This window comes from Panthera uncia (assembly GCF_023721935.1).
Source record: "Panthera uncia isolate 11264 chromosome C1 unlocalized genomic scaffold, Puncia_PCG_1.0 HiC_scaffold_3, whole genome shotgun sequence".
In the NCBI taxonomy this organism is placed as follows: Eukaryota; Metazoa; Chordata; class Mammalia; order Carnivora; family Felidae; genus Panthera; species Panthera uncia.
The window spans coordinates 59,449,272-59,463,795 of NW_026057584.1; the positions used below are offsets into that span (position 1 = coordinate 59,449,272).

The following is a 14,524-nucleotide window of genomic DNA, read 5'->3' on the forward strand; positions in this document are numbered from 1 at the left end:
TTAGCCGACTGAGCCACCCAGACACATGAGGTCTCACAGTTTAAATGACATGCCCAACGTGGCACAGCTACTGATGGCCAGAGCCTCTGTAATTCACATCACCTGCCCCTTTCTAGGGCTTCTCTTACATACTTGTGCTTTTCCACACAAGCATTTCTCCCCCCTGATTTCTCTGCCCTGCTGTTATACAAAAACTGATGATTCTACCAATTTAGTACCTGAGGTAGAACCGTGGGCTGTACCCATATATCGATTGACACAAGGAGGCCATTATCGAGTCACCTTTGAATTTACTGGCTCTCACTTTGCTTGGGTCCTGAGATCTTAGGAACCCTAACTTCTCTCTTCTGACAGGGCCACGCCAAGGCAGAGCAGCGTGGCGTGCATCCTCTCCCGAGTCTGTGGAAGCACCGTCCTCAGCCCTAGAGATCCGGAGTTCAGCTGTGCTTCCCACAGGAAGTCTACTGGCAACAACGGATTCACCAGTTCGGCTTCTGCAATCACAGGAGAGCTCCTCTCTCTTCTTTCTGTCTCATAGCTGAATTAGATGACAAACTAATCTCATTCCACGTGTAGTATCCAAATCACCACGTTAGCCGATAACTTTCTACGAACACAGACTACTTTAAAAATTTGAAGTGAATTACATTTTTGGTTAGATTGGTCTTTCTACCTCTCTTTCTTTACTTAACTGGTGTTTGGGTCAAAGGGCATAGGGCAACACATATTTTTGTGGGTCTTAATACTATTATCTATGCACACCCTGTGCCTCCAGAGCAACGATTCTCAACTGGGCTCAGGTTTGCACCCCTCCCCCCACATCCACTGGGGGCCATTTAGTGATGTCTGCACACATTTTCTGTTGTCACACCTGGGGTGGGGTGGAGTGACAGGTGCTACTGGTAGGTAGCAGGCCGAAGCCAGGGATGCTGCTAAGCATCCGACATCACACGGGACAGCCCGCAATGAAGAGTCATCTGGCCCATGGTGTCAATGCTGCCAAGGCCCAGAAAGTGCTCCAGGATTTAACTCCCATTTGCTTGATCTCAGAGTGGTCTTTCCCCCCCCAAGCGGGACCATTCCCTTTGCCATGAGGTTTAACTCCTTCTCCCGTTTTGTTCACTGACGGTTTCACGTGTGCTCTGTAGTTCCGGGTGGGGGTGGGGAGGGCGGTCAGGCGCCGTCTCTCACACTGCCCCTGTGAGAGGGAGGCATCATGCTCTTTGCTGGGGCCCGTATGGGAAGCGCATGGATTTGGGTAGATCAACCCGAATCAAGGATGCTTACGAATGAAAGGTCTTCCTACAGAATGATATAATTATATTTCACCTTATAAAATAAAATCTTACGAATGAGGAGGGGTTTTCTCTTTCAGCAACAGGCCAAAAGCTCACAGACTGATGGATTTCTTCATATTCCCCGTTAACTTTCTCCTTTTGCTGACTGCACCGTCCTGCTCGACCCAAATAGCCTCCTATTTTTCTCTTTAGACAAGAAAGGAGACTCTGGTCGTGTTTCCACTGTGCTATGGCCTTGACGTCTGGCTGCTGTTATGTGATACACCTGCCTTCCGGAACCCCTGTAAGGCTTTATACCTTCCTTGATTTTCCCAGCCAAACCATCTAGACTCCGCGTGGGCATCAGACGCTGGAAACTGGCTGGGGAAAGCACACTGTCTGAGAGGGAACCCTAGGTTTCCACAGATTCCAGGAGCCTTGGGCTGCACGACAGGGGAGCCTGCATAACGGCTTCATTGCTTCAATTCAGTGGCAGCCCTAACTCCGTCCTTTTACCAGCTGGAAGATGATACAGCTGCGTGGCACGCAGGCCTCACCAATTCCCTCATTCCTATATTCAGGGGATGAGCTGCTGTGTGCTGCATCTGCCTGGAATTTTAAGAGAAACCCAAGACAGAAGAACTTGTGAGGACCTGTCCTATAAACAATGGAAACATTTAGGAGAGACTGAGAAAGAAAACTACTCCTTGACCTCTTTTTGCGTCCCACTTACACATACTTTTTTATTTTTAGTAAGAGTCTATTTTTGTGTGTATGTTCTATTAGAGATTAGTATTTCTTTAACTATATACCACATGTAGGGGTCAGGCACATTTTGAGTACTTAGCTGATGAAAATTGGAGATGTGTACCACAAATTAACCAACTGTCAACAAACCATTAATCATATTTGCTATAGAAATTCACAGCACACCTGCATAACTTTTGCTCCAACTTGAATATCAGCCAACTGTTGTTCTTCCACACACAGAGCCGACGGCCAGGCGGTTAAGAGATACTTAGTACTCAACTGGGCCAAACAGTTGGCCTTCTGGCTAATTTTCCCTGCAGCAAAATGACTACTTGGTTAAAAATGGATCTTCTGTCCTCTCTTAATTACAGATAAGGCTTATTGCAAAAGCAATAAGCAGACATTCCAGAGAACAACAGAATCTATGAACAAAAAAACCTTTGACATCATCCAAGCAACGATGTTGATTCATGTTGTACGTAGGAACCAGATGTATTATTATTTACATTGTAGAGACCAAGAAGCTAAGACCCCCTCATCGCCCCCCTACACAAAAGGACAATACCTTTTTAAATTCACACTCTCAGGCAACTGGAAAAAGGAAGACAGGTCACTTCCCTCAAAGTGTCCCACCTTTTCCATTGTTATACCAGTGTGAGTGATATTTCTATTCAAAAAGCTCACTGGTGAGCCTGTGTTTTTATTCTTAAGGCAAAAGTCACAGCTGGATCTCAGCTGAAGCTTACCTCCCACGTGAGTGCCAAGCGGCTTACAGCAACATTACTTAGCCCCATGACGATGGCAAAAAAGGAATTCAGATTTTTGTACTCCTTACAGCTGAAACACAAGAGGCACGTGTTTGAGTAAAATGCCACTTTTGAGTGAGATTTAAAAAACTTAGAGTTCTATTTTCTGATAGTCATTAGTATTCGTCAGGACTCTTTATGAGAACAGACAATGATAGATTTAATGCACCGTAGAAGTTCCACTTGGATGACCATGTTAGGCTATTTGACTTCCCACTGTAATGGTTCTGGCCATCTAGGTTCAGGTTCTGAGAAGGAATTGAAAGACCCCTACCCTGGGGATCGTTACTACGATCCCAAAGCTTCCTAAAAGCCTCGTTGGACATGGAAGGAAACATCTCATGGGATAAGAAGAGAAGTAGGCAAAACGTCCTCAAAGACATTCAGACTTTTAGCCTGAAGTTGGACGCCTCCTCTGGCAGCCTGAGAGAGGAACTAGGAGGTCATATTGCTACAGCCGCCATAACTTCTACCTGCCATGTGAATGCTTCTAATTTGTTGAGAAATATCAATTCACAATCCCTATGAAGCTGAGAAATAACCTAAACAATTGACCTAAAAATAACCTTATTTTCTTTGCATTTAACTGATGTCTGTGAGGTCAGTGAGATCAATTTGAATCTGTACTTATGCAACTATTAGCCTTTATGAGTATATATTTGGGAATAAGAATACTGTGGAACAATATCAAGGACTCTTATTAGAATGGCAATATTTAGCCTAGGTACTTGATTTAACTTAAAGAAAAAAAAAAAGGAATCCCTAACTTCCTCATACCAGCTCCTTGAAAAGGGAAAGAATTAATTTTTCAACAAGTGCAAATCCTTTACCCAAATCAATATGGTCGACTAAGTCGACTGCATCATAATTAAATCCTGTTTAGATGAACATTCTTGCAAAAGGCTAATTAAATCATTGCTTTTGCTGCCTGTGTTCTCCTTACAGAAGAAGCAATGAATGATTCTTAAATGATCTCTGTGGAAAGAGGAAAACAGATTTCAGAGAAGCTATCACGTGTCTTATCTCACTGGTGAAAAGGTAAGCAAGGACTTTGCTGTGTTGGAGCAGTGGCTCTCAGGTCAGGGGCTGAAAGGAGTTTCTGAGACCCCCTGGGGTGGCAGGGGTATAACATCACGAATATGTGTTTGTCTTTGTCCTTTCCATGTGATCTTGAAAGAACACGCAGGCACACAGACCTGCCTTTCTGATCACTGCTCTGGTCAGTGTTACCAACTGACTTTATCAGGAAAGTCACGAAATATCCCCATGCCTCAGTCTCCTCATCTGTAAAAGGGGATGATAACACTGGAAACCCCAACTTTATAAAGTTCTGGGCAAGTCGAAGAGCTTAAATAGAATTTGTCGAAGTTCTCTAAAAATACCACGTAAAACATACTACTGCCCCCAGATTTAGATCACATTCTTGTAGATCTTGGTTTATGAGAGTTCATAATCTTTTCCAGCCAGGCTGTGTAAACAGTTCCACTGTAGGGCAGCACAGCTTAGTAAAGGTTAAATAATATAAAGCAATTTATACCAAGGGCCAAAGCCACCTACTCATTTCCATAATCAGAAGGAAGAAAGGTAAAAAAGACAAAAACATTAAAAAAAATTCCTGAGTTTTTGAAAGGCTCTCTTATGTTTCCACCATAAATAACTGGGACTGGGAAAGCCCAAAGGTTGTCTGATCTCCCACACAGGTGTGCAGATTGCTGTTCTCTTCCCCCTGCTCCAGCCAGCACTGCCAGGCAAAGGTGAAGACCGGATGTGCTCTTTACCACGGGAAAGCACATATGTTCAGAGTTTCGGTGATCCTCTCCTTCCAAATATGCAAAGGCACCTGTCCCTTGCAACAAGGCTGTTCAGTCTCCTAGAAAAAATGGCTATCCTGTGAACCATAAATTCATAAGTAACATTTTTACCAAATCTTTCTTCAAAAAGGCAGCTTTTCCAAATTAAGAGATAACAGCATTTGAATCTGAGGGTTTGGATAGGCTGTTGAACCCTCAAATTTTTGGCAAAATAATTCGGAGCATTTGGCAAGCTGGCGTGTATAAAATGTCAAGCAGCATTTACTTCTTTGTTTAGCTCTGGAAATCAGACTCTGTATGGGATCTAAACTATTTGGCTCAAGAAAATTGCTAGCTGGGGTCACTTGTGCTGCCCACCTTCCTGTGCTAGAGCTCCCTGAATTTAGAAAGAAGTCTCCCAGCCATGGGCCACATTTAGCATTTTATTTTTAGCACTGTGGTGATACCAAAAACATGGAAGTAAACAGGAGGTTGTCAGGCATATCTAAATAGCAGGAGAAGATTAAATTCATGTCAGGGAGAAATCTAACTGGCCCCTGCAGTAAATAAATTGTTTCCCATGAAGTGCTATTAAATAGAATATTTATAAGTTGCTTGCTTTTTCTGATGTTGATGGAGATGATTTTCATGTACTAGGTTAGCTCAGCTTTATGCATTTTACTGATTTTATTCTGGCTAAATTGGGCCGTACTAGTGTACATGCATGTTTCTACTGCCCTCTACTGGCGAGATGGTGTCATGTTGGACATTGACTTGAACGGCCTTCTAAATACAACTTTTCTAGAACTTTGTTTGCTGAAGGACTCAATAAACTGGAGGAGGCACAAAGCCACGGTAGTTCAGAGCAAAAAGAGGTCACAATTTTGACTTCAGCAGCAGTGCTATAAGATGGTAATTTATTATATATTGATGTCCAGTATTCCAAAAGCCATATGAAATGAATCTTTTACAAGAGTTCAGTTATTCTGAAGCTCCTGTGATTGTTCCTTGTGCATAAGAAGATCCTATATCTTGCTTTTTTTTTTAAGGTGCAGCCTAAGGGAACAAAATGAAAATGCAGCTCAAATGTTTTTCTCTTCTTAAGCTAATGATACTTACTGGGCTGCTATCTTAATAAATTTTTTTAGGAGCTGAACACGCTTGCTGGGCTGAGAACAAAGGCAAATCTCAGTGACAACCCAAAACTGAATTTCATTAAATCTCCTCAGGAACAAATCCAAGTTTGCTGTGGTCTTTTTAAAATTATGCCTTCCAAATGTGTGATAGATTAGCTCCAGCTAGAAAAGAAAGGAAAACAATTTAATTTCTTTGTTTTTCAATCAAAACACCAATGAGCCTTCTCTATTTGTCAAGACAAATTGACATGGGTCAGCACATGTGAATACAATCACTGGCCAGGATTCAACTCGTACTACAGAGCTAGAGGGCTTCAGGGAGGCTTGTTAAATATATAACTATACACCAGGTGCCGTTGGCTTAATATACTCAGGAAGACATAGCTTGCTGTAAACCATTAAGATTTTTCTTTAATACTCAAAGACTTTACAATAGGCTTTATTAATCAACTCAATATTTACAAAAAGGATCATGTGGTTTCCACATTGCAGCACATAACCGACATTGGCATTGGAGTAATGCCAGTAGACTTCATCCAGGATTGCAATGGTGCCTACTAATGCTCTCAATCGAGCACCTTACCTCATGCACACAGTTGAAGAGTTCCCAATCATAAATTGTCATCTGGTATGCTAAATCTTTGGAGCTCATCAGTTCAAAAGTTCCCATTGTTCCAACAGTTGGGCCTTCCTGCTCTGGCAAGGGAGTCTATGAATAATAATGCAAAAATACATCAGAATCTCAGAGCAGAGAAGTACTTTAAACATTTTTTAAATTGGATTTATTTATTTATTTTTGAGAGAGAGAGAGAGAGAGAGTGACAGAGCGAGTGAGGGGCAGAGAGAGGGGAGAGAAAGAGTGCAGAGCCCGGAAGGGGCTTGACCTCACCGGATGAGGGGCTCAAACTCATGAATCGTAAGATCATGACCTGAGCCAAAGTGAGACGCTTAACAGACTGAGCCACCCGGGGGCCCCAGATAAATACTTTTAATGCTGAATGCTTTATGGAGGTCCCAAGGGGAGAGGATTCTGGAGATGTTTTCAGGAGGGTCTTGAAACTTTGATTTTGCACAGAGGAGAAAGATGCCTCTGCTCTTAATGCCCACTAGCTTCAGTGCCATCTCACTGTCATCAATTCCAGGGACTGAAAAACGTGGACCATGGTAATTAAGATTTGGGAAGGAGTGACCTGTGCTGGGGCCTGGGAGATCCCTGGAAACAACGCCTCTTGTCTGGTGAAGATATAAGAATTTCTTGGGGAGGTTTTCCTTCTGTGTTCCATTGAAGCTGTTCTGGAGCAGGTGCTGGCATGGCAGTTGTGGACATTTAGCCACAGCACTCCCTACTGCGGCAGGAGCCAGAGACTGTGGCGCTGTCCATCCAGCTCTTACAACACACTGCCTGGGCTTACTAGGTGACAGAGGGCTCTGTGCACTGAGATTACATCTCCACTCTCTGAGACATGCTGAGCCAGAAACGATATCCACATGGTCATGGTGTTTTGGGCTAGGGCATCAGAAAACCAAACGCTGCTACTTTCTGGAACGCCCTCATTCAAAACTTTCAATCCCACTGACTCATCTCACTTGTATTTTTTGATAAATGACCTAGAGTGTTTCTCCTCAGTAAAACGAATGATTTGCATACATTGGAAACTTATGTATAATATGTGAATATTTATGGCTCTGTAATATATGTCCAAAGTTACAAAGGCACATGAATGGAAGGGGAATTTTCCATAAACCACAAGAGACTCAATAATAGAGAACAAACTGAGAGCTGAGGGAGGGAGGTGGGTGGGGGAAGGGCTAGATGGGTGATGGGTATTAAGGAGGGCACTTGTGATGAGCACTGGGTGTTGTATGTAAGTGATGAATCGCTGGGTTTTCCTGAAACCAATACTGCACTGTATGTTAACTAAAATTTAAATTAAAAAAAAAAAGAGAATTTCCCTAATATCACGCTAGCCATATTGGGATATTCAATACTTAGGTTGGAAACCCGAATATTGTGCAAATTCTATCATCCTCGTTATCATCATCATCATGCATAACCACTATATTCCTCAAGTGCTCACTGCATTCTGGACACTGAAAAAATGACACATTCAGGATGTAAGTGGTCCCTGCAATATTAGTCTAAGGGAGGAGTGAGCCCTGACCAGAGAGTACCGCTCTGCACTCAATAAACAGCTGCTGCCATTCATTTGTGGGTATAAAGGACAGACAGAATCAACACACACCTGACACCCAGATACAGACAGACACGTGGGAGAACATGAATGGGCTTTTTGAGAGTTAGTGGGCATTTCGAATGAATTTTGCGGCTGAAGAGGTTCTTGGAGACCAAGAAGCCGGGCTGTAAAAGATTAAACAGGCAAACCTGGGTGGGTTAGAACAGCAAGGTTTCCCCAGATCACTCAAGTTGGTCTGTTGAAGGATAGCAAGGGAGGCAGGAAGGTTGGGAAGCTGTCATGAGACGTGTTTATCGGAAACAAAGAGCCTAGGGGAACCGAACAGCTTTACAAAGTCTGGGAGTACCAGACAAGGGGCTGGGGTTTTGCATAGACTGGCTTCAGAGAGCAACAGACTCTAAATGCAAACCTCACTCTAACTCCACAAATTCCCTCATCTCCTGAATGTCTGTTTCTGGCACTGGGAACTCAGTGTCACAGTACCGGGTACACAGGCTTTTTAAGAGGATTGAACGGGAATAATTTGAGTGTATCCCGTAAGCACAGCGCCTGGCACAGAGGAGGTCCCCATTCGCAGCCCCTTCCAAATTATCGTCTCCCCGCACGTACTGCAGCAATACAAATGTCCGGGGAAGCAGGATCTGTACAATGCTTGGATGTAAGAGCTAAGCACTGTTGTTCCGGATTCACGCTATGCAGGGCATGGACGGCAAGGAAGAAAAACATTCATTCCAAAGTTTTGAAACTTAGGGAACTGACTTGAATCTATGGGTAAGTAGCTTGTGGAAGCAAGTAAGGAGAACGGTTTTAAGCAGGCCAGGTCTCAGGTAGAAAGTTGGGGACACTTTTAAATACTGGGTCTGAGGACTCCTTGTCAGGCTCAGACAGGCTCTCCACGTTTTCCCTTTCCTCTTGAAGCTGCTGCTGTGAACAGCAGTTCTGTGGAACTGCCCTCCTGCTCTCTCCCTCTGCAGCCTGCCCAGCTCTTTGACTCTTTTCCCTGGGGCCTCATGCTTCTCATAGAGGGGAGAAACCAACCCAACAACTGTAGGGACGATGCCAATATTAAAAAAATAGATCAGGGGCGCCTGGGTGGCTCAGTCGGTTAAGAGGCCGACTTCGGCTCAGGTCATGATCTCGCGGTCCGTGAGTTCGAGCCCCGCGTCGGGCTCTGTGCTGACAGCTCAGAGCCTGGAGCCTGTTTCAGATTCTGTGTCTCCCTCTCTCTGACCCTCCCCTGTTCATGCTCTGTCTCTCCCTGTCTCAAAAATAAATAAAACGTTAAAAAAAAATTAAAAAAAAAAAGATCAAATTCTTTAAGTCATGGATGCTGGTCTATCACTGCTGCATCCCCTTTGAGAGAGTAACAGAATTTCTTTTTTTCGAGTGGGCAGGGCTTACCAAGCCTTCTCCCTCCTTGACAAAGGGCAGGCTGATCCCTTCCCTCCATGAAACACAGAAGAGGCAGTCTAAGCGGCCAAAGTGGCTCTTCTAAGTGAAGTGGGGAATTTACATGCTGATCCTGGGGGCCCAACAGATCACTTCCTTGCTCCACTTCCTCATAGATGGTCCTGTGGAAGTATCCTACCAGATGAAGCACAGCAGAGATTCTGTGGGGTCTACACTGCACAGGCAGGTCTGAATACTGCCTATCCTGAGGTACAGAACTCCCCTATACTCTCCCCCTGGCAGAACAGCATTGTTACCCGTCCCCCCTGCCCCCCACTCCCCAATATCCAGTTGAAGAACCTAAGATATAAAAAGGATATGCTGATTGTCAGTGACAAAGAGATGGCTAAAGTAAGCTGCCACCCCAGCATCCCTCTTTCTCCCTCTGTGCCTGGCTCTGCAATGGCATTTGTCACATTGGATTCTCCTTACACTCTGGAGTCCCTCACTACACTCTGAGCTCCTTGAGGCACAAAAACCATGAAGGATTCGTCTTCAAGACCATCCCAGAGGCAGAACCATCCATGATGCCTGGAATGATATAATAGGCCCTAAATAGAAGTCTAAGGAACTAGTGAATTGGTAAGAGTAGAACCAGATTACAGTATAATGGGATTTTATTATAATTTGTCTGTACTCACATTTATGCTCAAATAAAGTGTCAAGAGAGTAAAGCTGTAGGTTCCAAGCCTTTAACCAACTAGGATATATTGCTGGCAATCTGCTATTTCTAGACAACACAATTTAGCCCTACGATTTGTTCTGCTCCAGGCTGTTTGTGTTAGTCTCATCTCCCTAACATGACCATAATTGTCATAAGAATGGAGTCTCTGGGCTGACTGGTCTAGTTTTAGTGTCACACAGAAGCCAGCGTAGCACCAAGTACAAAGCAGACACTTCCTAAGTATGTGTTGATAGATCAAAGAGTTTGGCCAACATTCTGTACTGCAGAGTCATCTTGCATACGTTCTTCCTAGAAAGACTGTCCTCAGAGAAATCTTTAGAAACCTGGACAAGGCCCCATGTCTCTGGTGTTGTGAGGCAGGTAAGGTTCAACCATTTCTTAGTATGATGACATAAAACTGTGCCCCAGTGGATGGCAGAGCACAGACATGGAGGAAGCTAACAAGTTCATTTCCCCAGTACTTGTTGCCAAGTAAATGCCTTTCAATTACTCAGGCCTTAGAATGGAAGACTAGCAAGGACCAAGAATTCATAAGGTTGCAGGATGATGTGCAGATAAACAGAGTCTTAAAAAGTCAGTATCTTGCCCTACAGGGAGATGGAAAAAGTCCATACTGTCCATCCAGACACCATGTCTTTGGATAGTATGGCCAAGAACCAGTTGGCAAGACAGGCTGAATGCTGTGTGGCCAACACATCACGCAGCACCTGTAAATAGGGCTACAGCCGACCTGGCTTATGATGGTGTTCATTTCCAGGAGAAGGCAGCACGACTCATTTATGACAGTCTTCCCCCCCCCCGCCCCCCAATCTCTCAGTGTTGGGAAATATCTTTTAGAAAGCAATGAATGTAGATGACTAAAATTCTAAATGAAGAGGGCTGTGTGTAGACAGATCTTCCAGCACCAGTGGTTGAGGCAAGCAAGGATGCTCATGGGCAGTGACGGATGCGGGACAGTCAGAGAACGAATGCCATGTCTGCTAAGTTCCCCTCCAGGTGGATTTAAGATACAACAGTTGCATTGCAGTGCACAAAATGGCTCCCCCCAGACTAGAACACAGAATTACCATGAGGCCAAAGCAAGCTCTAAAATGTTCCTGAGAGGAGAGGAATCTTGATTTCCTTCTAATGTCTGTTTTGATGACATTTGAATGTATTTATGCAACACTCATGTGGTTAAATTCTCTGAAATGTGAGGCTGGTTACCTCTTGCTCCTGTGTTGCACTTTTCTTAGTAAAAGCAGCCCTGTGTGTCCAAAGATGGAAAAAACTAGTTCTCTATCCTCTGAACTGGCCCCATAGGTTTTCCAAGATACGTTGAGAGCTATGCACCAACATGTCTAATTTTTATAGGGTAAATAGAAATGAACCCTACCATAAACCCTACCTGCATAAAAGAGAGTAGGTTACTCCGCTGCTAACATGAGCCCATTAATCCTTTTAACTTGCAGACAGCTCTGTGTGGGCTTGGAACAAATGTTTTAGAAACTTAGGGAAGAAAGGGCTGGCCTCTGGTATTTCCTACACAAGTTAGACCACTTCCAGGAAACAGAATTTTTCTTAGACCAGAGAGTGGCTTTGCCATAATACCTTTTCTATATCTCCCTAAGGAGTATGATACATTGCAATATCTGGTCTTAAAAAATTTTTTTTCTATCCTGGTCTAAGTATTCAGATTTTTAACATTAATATTTAAATTGGAGGGATTTCAAGGAGGTGGTTTACTACAAACAGTTCTAAAAGCTGAATTAGGCCCCAGTCATGGTGCTACTTGGCTAATTTTCACGAAAGAAAATCTAAAGCTCAGAGTGTATCAAATGAACACCTGAGGCTTACCTAATAGAGCACAGAAAAAGAAAAAGCCGAGTAACATTCAAGAGTTTTTGGCAACTAGGTTCAACGTAACTGCAAAATTAAGCTCCAGACAAGTTTTTCTGATTGCAGACACTACTCTGAGGAGGCCATCCACACCTACCAGTGAATCGAATTGCTCTCGCGGGCAAGCAAATAGGCGTCCATTAATGGTGAGCGTCGTAAATACTGAAACATCATTAGGTTTGAGCACCACCTTTTCTGTGAACATAAAAAGCATGAGATTGCCTATTAAATGCATCTGAGATTTGCTGCACTGCCCTAATCACACCAACAAATTGCCGGCTCGGTGAATTACCGGAACACGCAGAGCGACTGCATAAAATACAGTCCTGAAGGGACCCACTGAATAAAAAAGACACAGCATTCATGCAGGCACATGACACTCAGAATGCCATCAGAAATGACCACAAAACAGGAATGGAAATACCCGAGGGTCAATTCCCCCAGTTCTGCGCTGCAACTGTAATTATATATAAAAACCACATTTGCTATTTATATAACAAATTATGTTTCCAGATGGTAATAATGCCCAGCACTTTGGAGATGGAAAGATCACTTGTAGAAAACTTAGGGGGTTTCTGAGATCTCAAATAGATTTTAGATGTAAAATTCACTATTATTTTTTCACTTAGTCCCTCATTTGGAGGGCAATTGCGTTACCTGGATTAAGCCTCCTATACTGTAAAAATTAATTCATTCAACAGATATTTATTTAGCATTTACTATTTGCTGGACACTGCTCCTGGTATTGAGGATACAGAAGGGAGCAGACAAACAAACAAAAAAAAAATCCCAGTCCAAAAAGAGCCTGCACTGCAGTTAGGGATGCGCACAGTGAGAAAGACAAACGTATCAGAGAGCGAGCGGCCACGAGGAGAAAAAAACAATAGGGAAGGAAGCAAGGAAGTCTGTATAAGCAGGAGAGGATACAATTTTAGAAAGAGAACCAAAGAAAGTAAGGAGGGGGCCTCGGTTAGACACTGACATTTGGGTAAAAAACTGAAGGAAGGTGAGGAAGGACCCAGGATAGCTTGGGAAGTGTGCCAGCGGGATGGGCGAAAAGGGACATCCTGGGTCCCGTGTGACTGGGGCAGAAATGGAAGAGGATATCTAGGGAATTCATGATGCATCTAAAAATCCTGCAGCAGTAGAATCATTTGCCTTCAGACATGGCAAAAATGGCTTACCCGATCCTGGAGGGTCCCCAGTGGCTATGAAATCATTGCCAGACCAGATGGGCTTACTGCTCCTTCCTCTGGACTTACTGCAACGTGTGCTGACAGTTCCAAAACTCTTGCCAGTATGGATTGTAACTCGTTACTAGCTACCTCCCGCCCGCCACAGCACATCCCTCCGGTCCCAGTCATAGTCAGTGGCCAGTGGATATATATGGTGAATGAATATATGACATTTCAACAACGCATAAGGTAATCATGTAATCCCATGGGGAAAATATGCTTATTTTATCCGATGAGTTGAGCTCCTGCCCTCTCTACAGGGTAAGGAGGGGAACCATCAACAGATGGGAACAACTAGACCATGACCACCTCCAACTTCAGACTTCTGGAAACCTATGGCCTGTAGCTTCACGCCAGAGGCCCTCTTAGGGTCCACATTTCTCAGAGCTCGAAGGCCTTAAGCTTTTTTGTTTAGGGTTTACACAGAAAGAACTCCTGGCTGGCATCCACACCAGAGTCCTCAGCTCCAGCTGGCCTCAGATCACTTCTCCTTTTTCTGCTTTATAGTGGGTACCTACAAAATGGGGCATATTAGACACTTATCCAGCCCACTTCTAACCGTATTATTTTGTTATTTGTGGGAGCACACACAAGCACCAATTTGTCCCTCTGGATCCGCTTGGATGGGCCATGCTAACTACTGGCAGGGTTTCTCATTGGACTGGATATTCCATTTTGCAGAAGCCCAAAGTGCTAATTAAGGCTGTTACCTCCTCCAGAGCTCATCTTGACGATGATCAGGCCTTCCCCAGAGCCTAGTTTGTCAGCAACTGCGCTGATGACTTCCTTCACCGAGGCGGCCACCGGCACCCGAATGGTTGTGTAGGTGTGGTCCATGCAATAGACTTTAAACAGAACTATTGGGAAGGCAGTAACAATATGGCAAGTTGGTCTTGGGAATTCTTAAGAAAACCATCAGCAACAGGAAATGTTTAGATATCCTCCCAAATTGGCATCGTCTTGTCACTCTTACTATTGTATCTATTCGCAGTCACCTATGCCTATGCCTGCCCGCTTCCCAAACTCCTGACCTCAGCATTGGTCTGAGAATAGGTACACACGTGGCTTCCATCTCCAACTCAAAAAACGATAGCAGGGGTGCCTGGGCAGCTCAGTCGGTTAAGTGTCCGACTTCGGCTCAGGTCATGATCTCACAGTCTGTGAGTTCGAGCCCCACGTCAGGCTCTGTGCTGACAGCTCAGAGCCTGGAGCCTGCTTCAGATTCTGTGTCTCCATGTCTCTCTGCCCCTATCCCACGTGCACTCTGTCTCTCTCGCAAAAATAAACATTACAAAAAATTAAAAAAAAAAAAACGATAGCAGA

General features: G+C 44.0%; 1 protein-coding gene across 1 annotated transcript in view; it reads right to left on the bottom strand.

Moving 5' to 3' along the window:
• The window catches only part of RAPGEF4 (Rap guanine nucleotide exchange factor 4), a 289,328-nt gene that overhangs the window by 17,667 nt on the left and 257,137 nt on the right, over positions 1-14,524 (bottom strand). The window contains exons 22-26 of the mRNA XM_049615513.1: positions 13,912-14,058; positions 12,064-12,161; positions 6,343-6,468; positions 5,743-5,921; positions 2,774-2,864 (exon numbers count right to left, since the gene is read on the bottom strand). Coding sequence (XP_049471470.1) covers positions 2,774-2,864; positions 5,743-5,921; positions 6,343-6,468; positions 12,064-12,161; positions 13,912-14,058 — 641 coding nt within the window. The remainder of the gene's footprint in view (positions 1-2,773; positions 2,865-5,742; positions 5,922-6,342; positions 6,469-12,063; positions 12,162-13,911; positions 14,059-14,524) is intronic.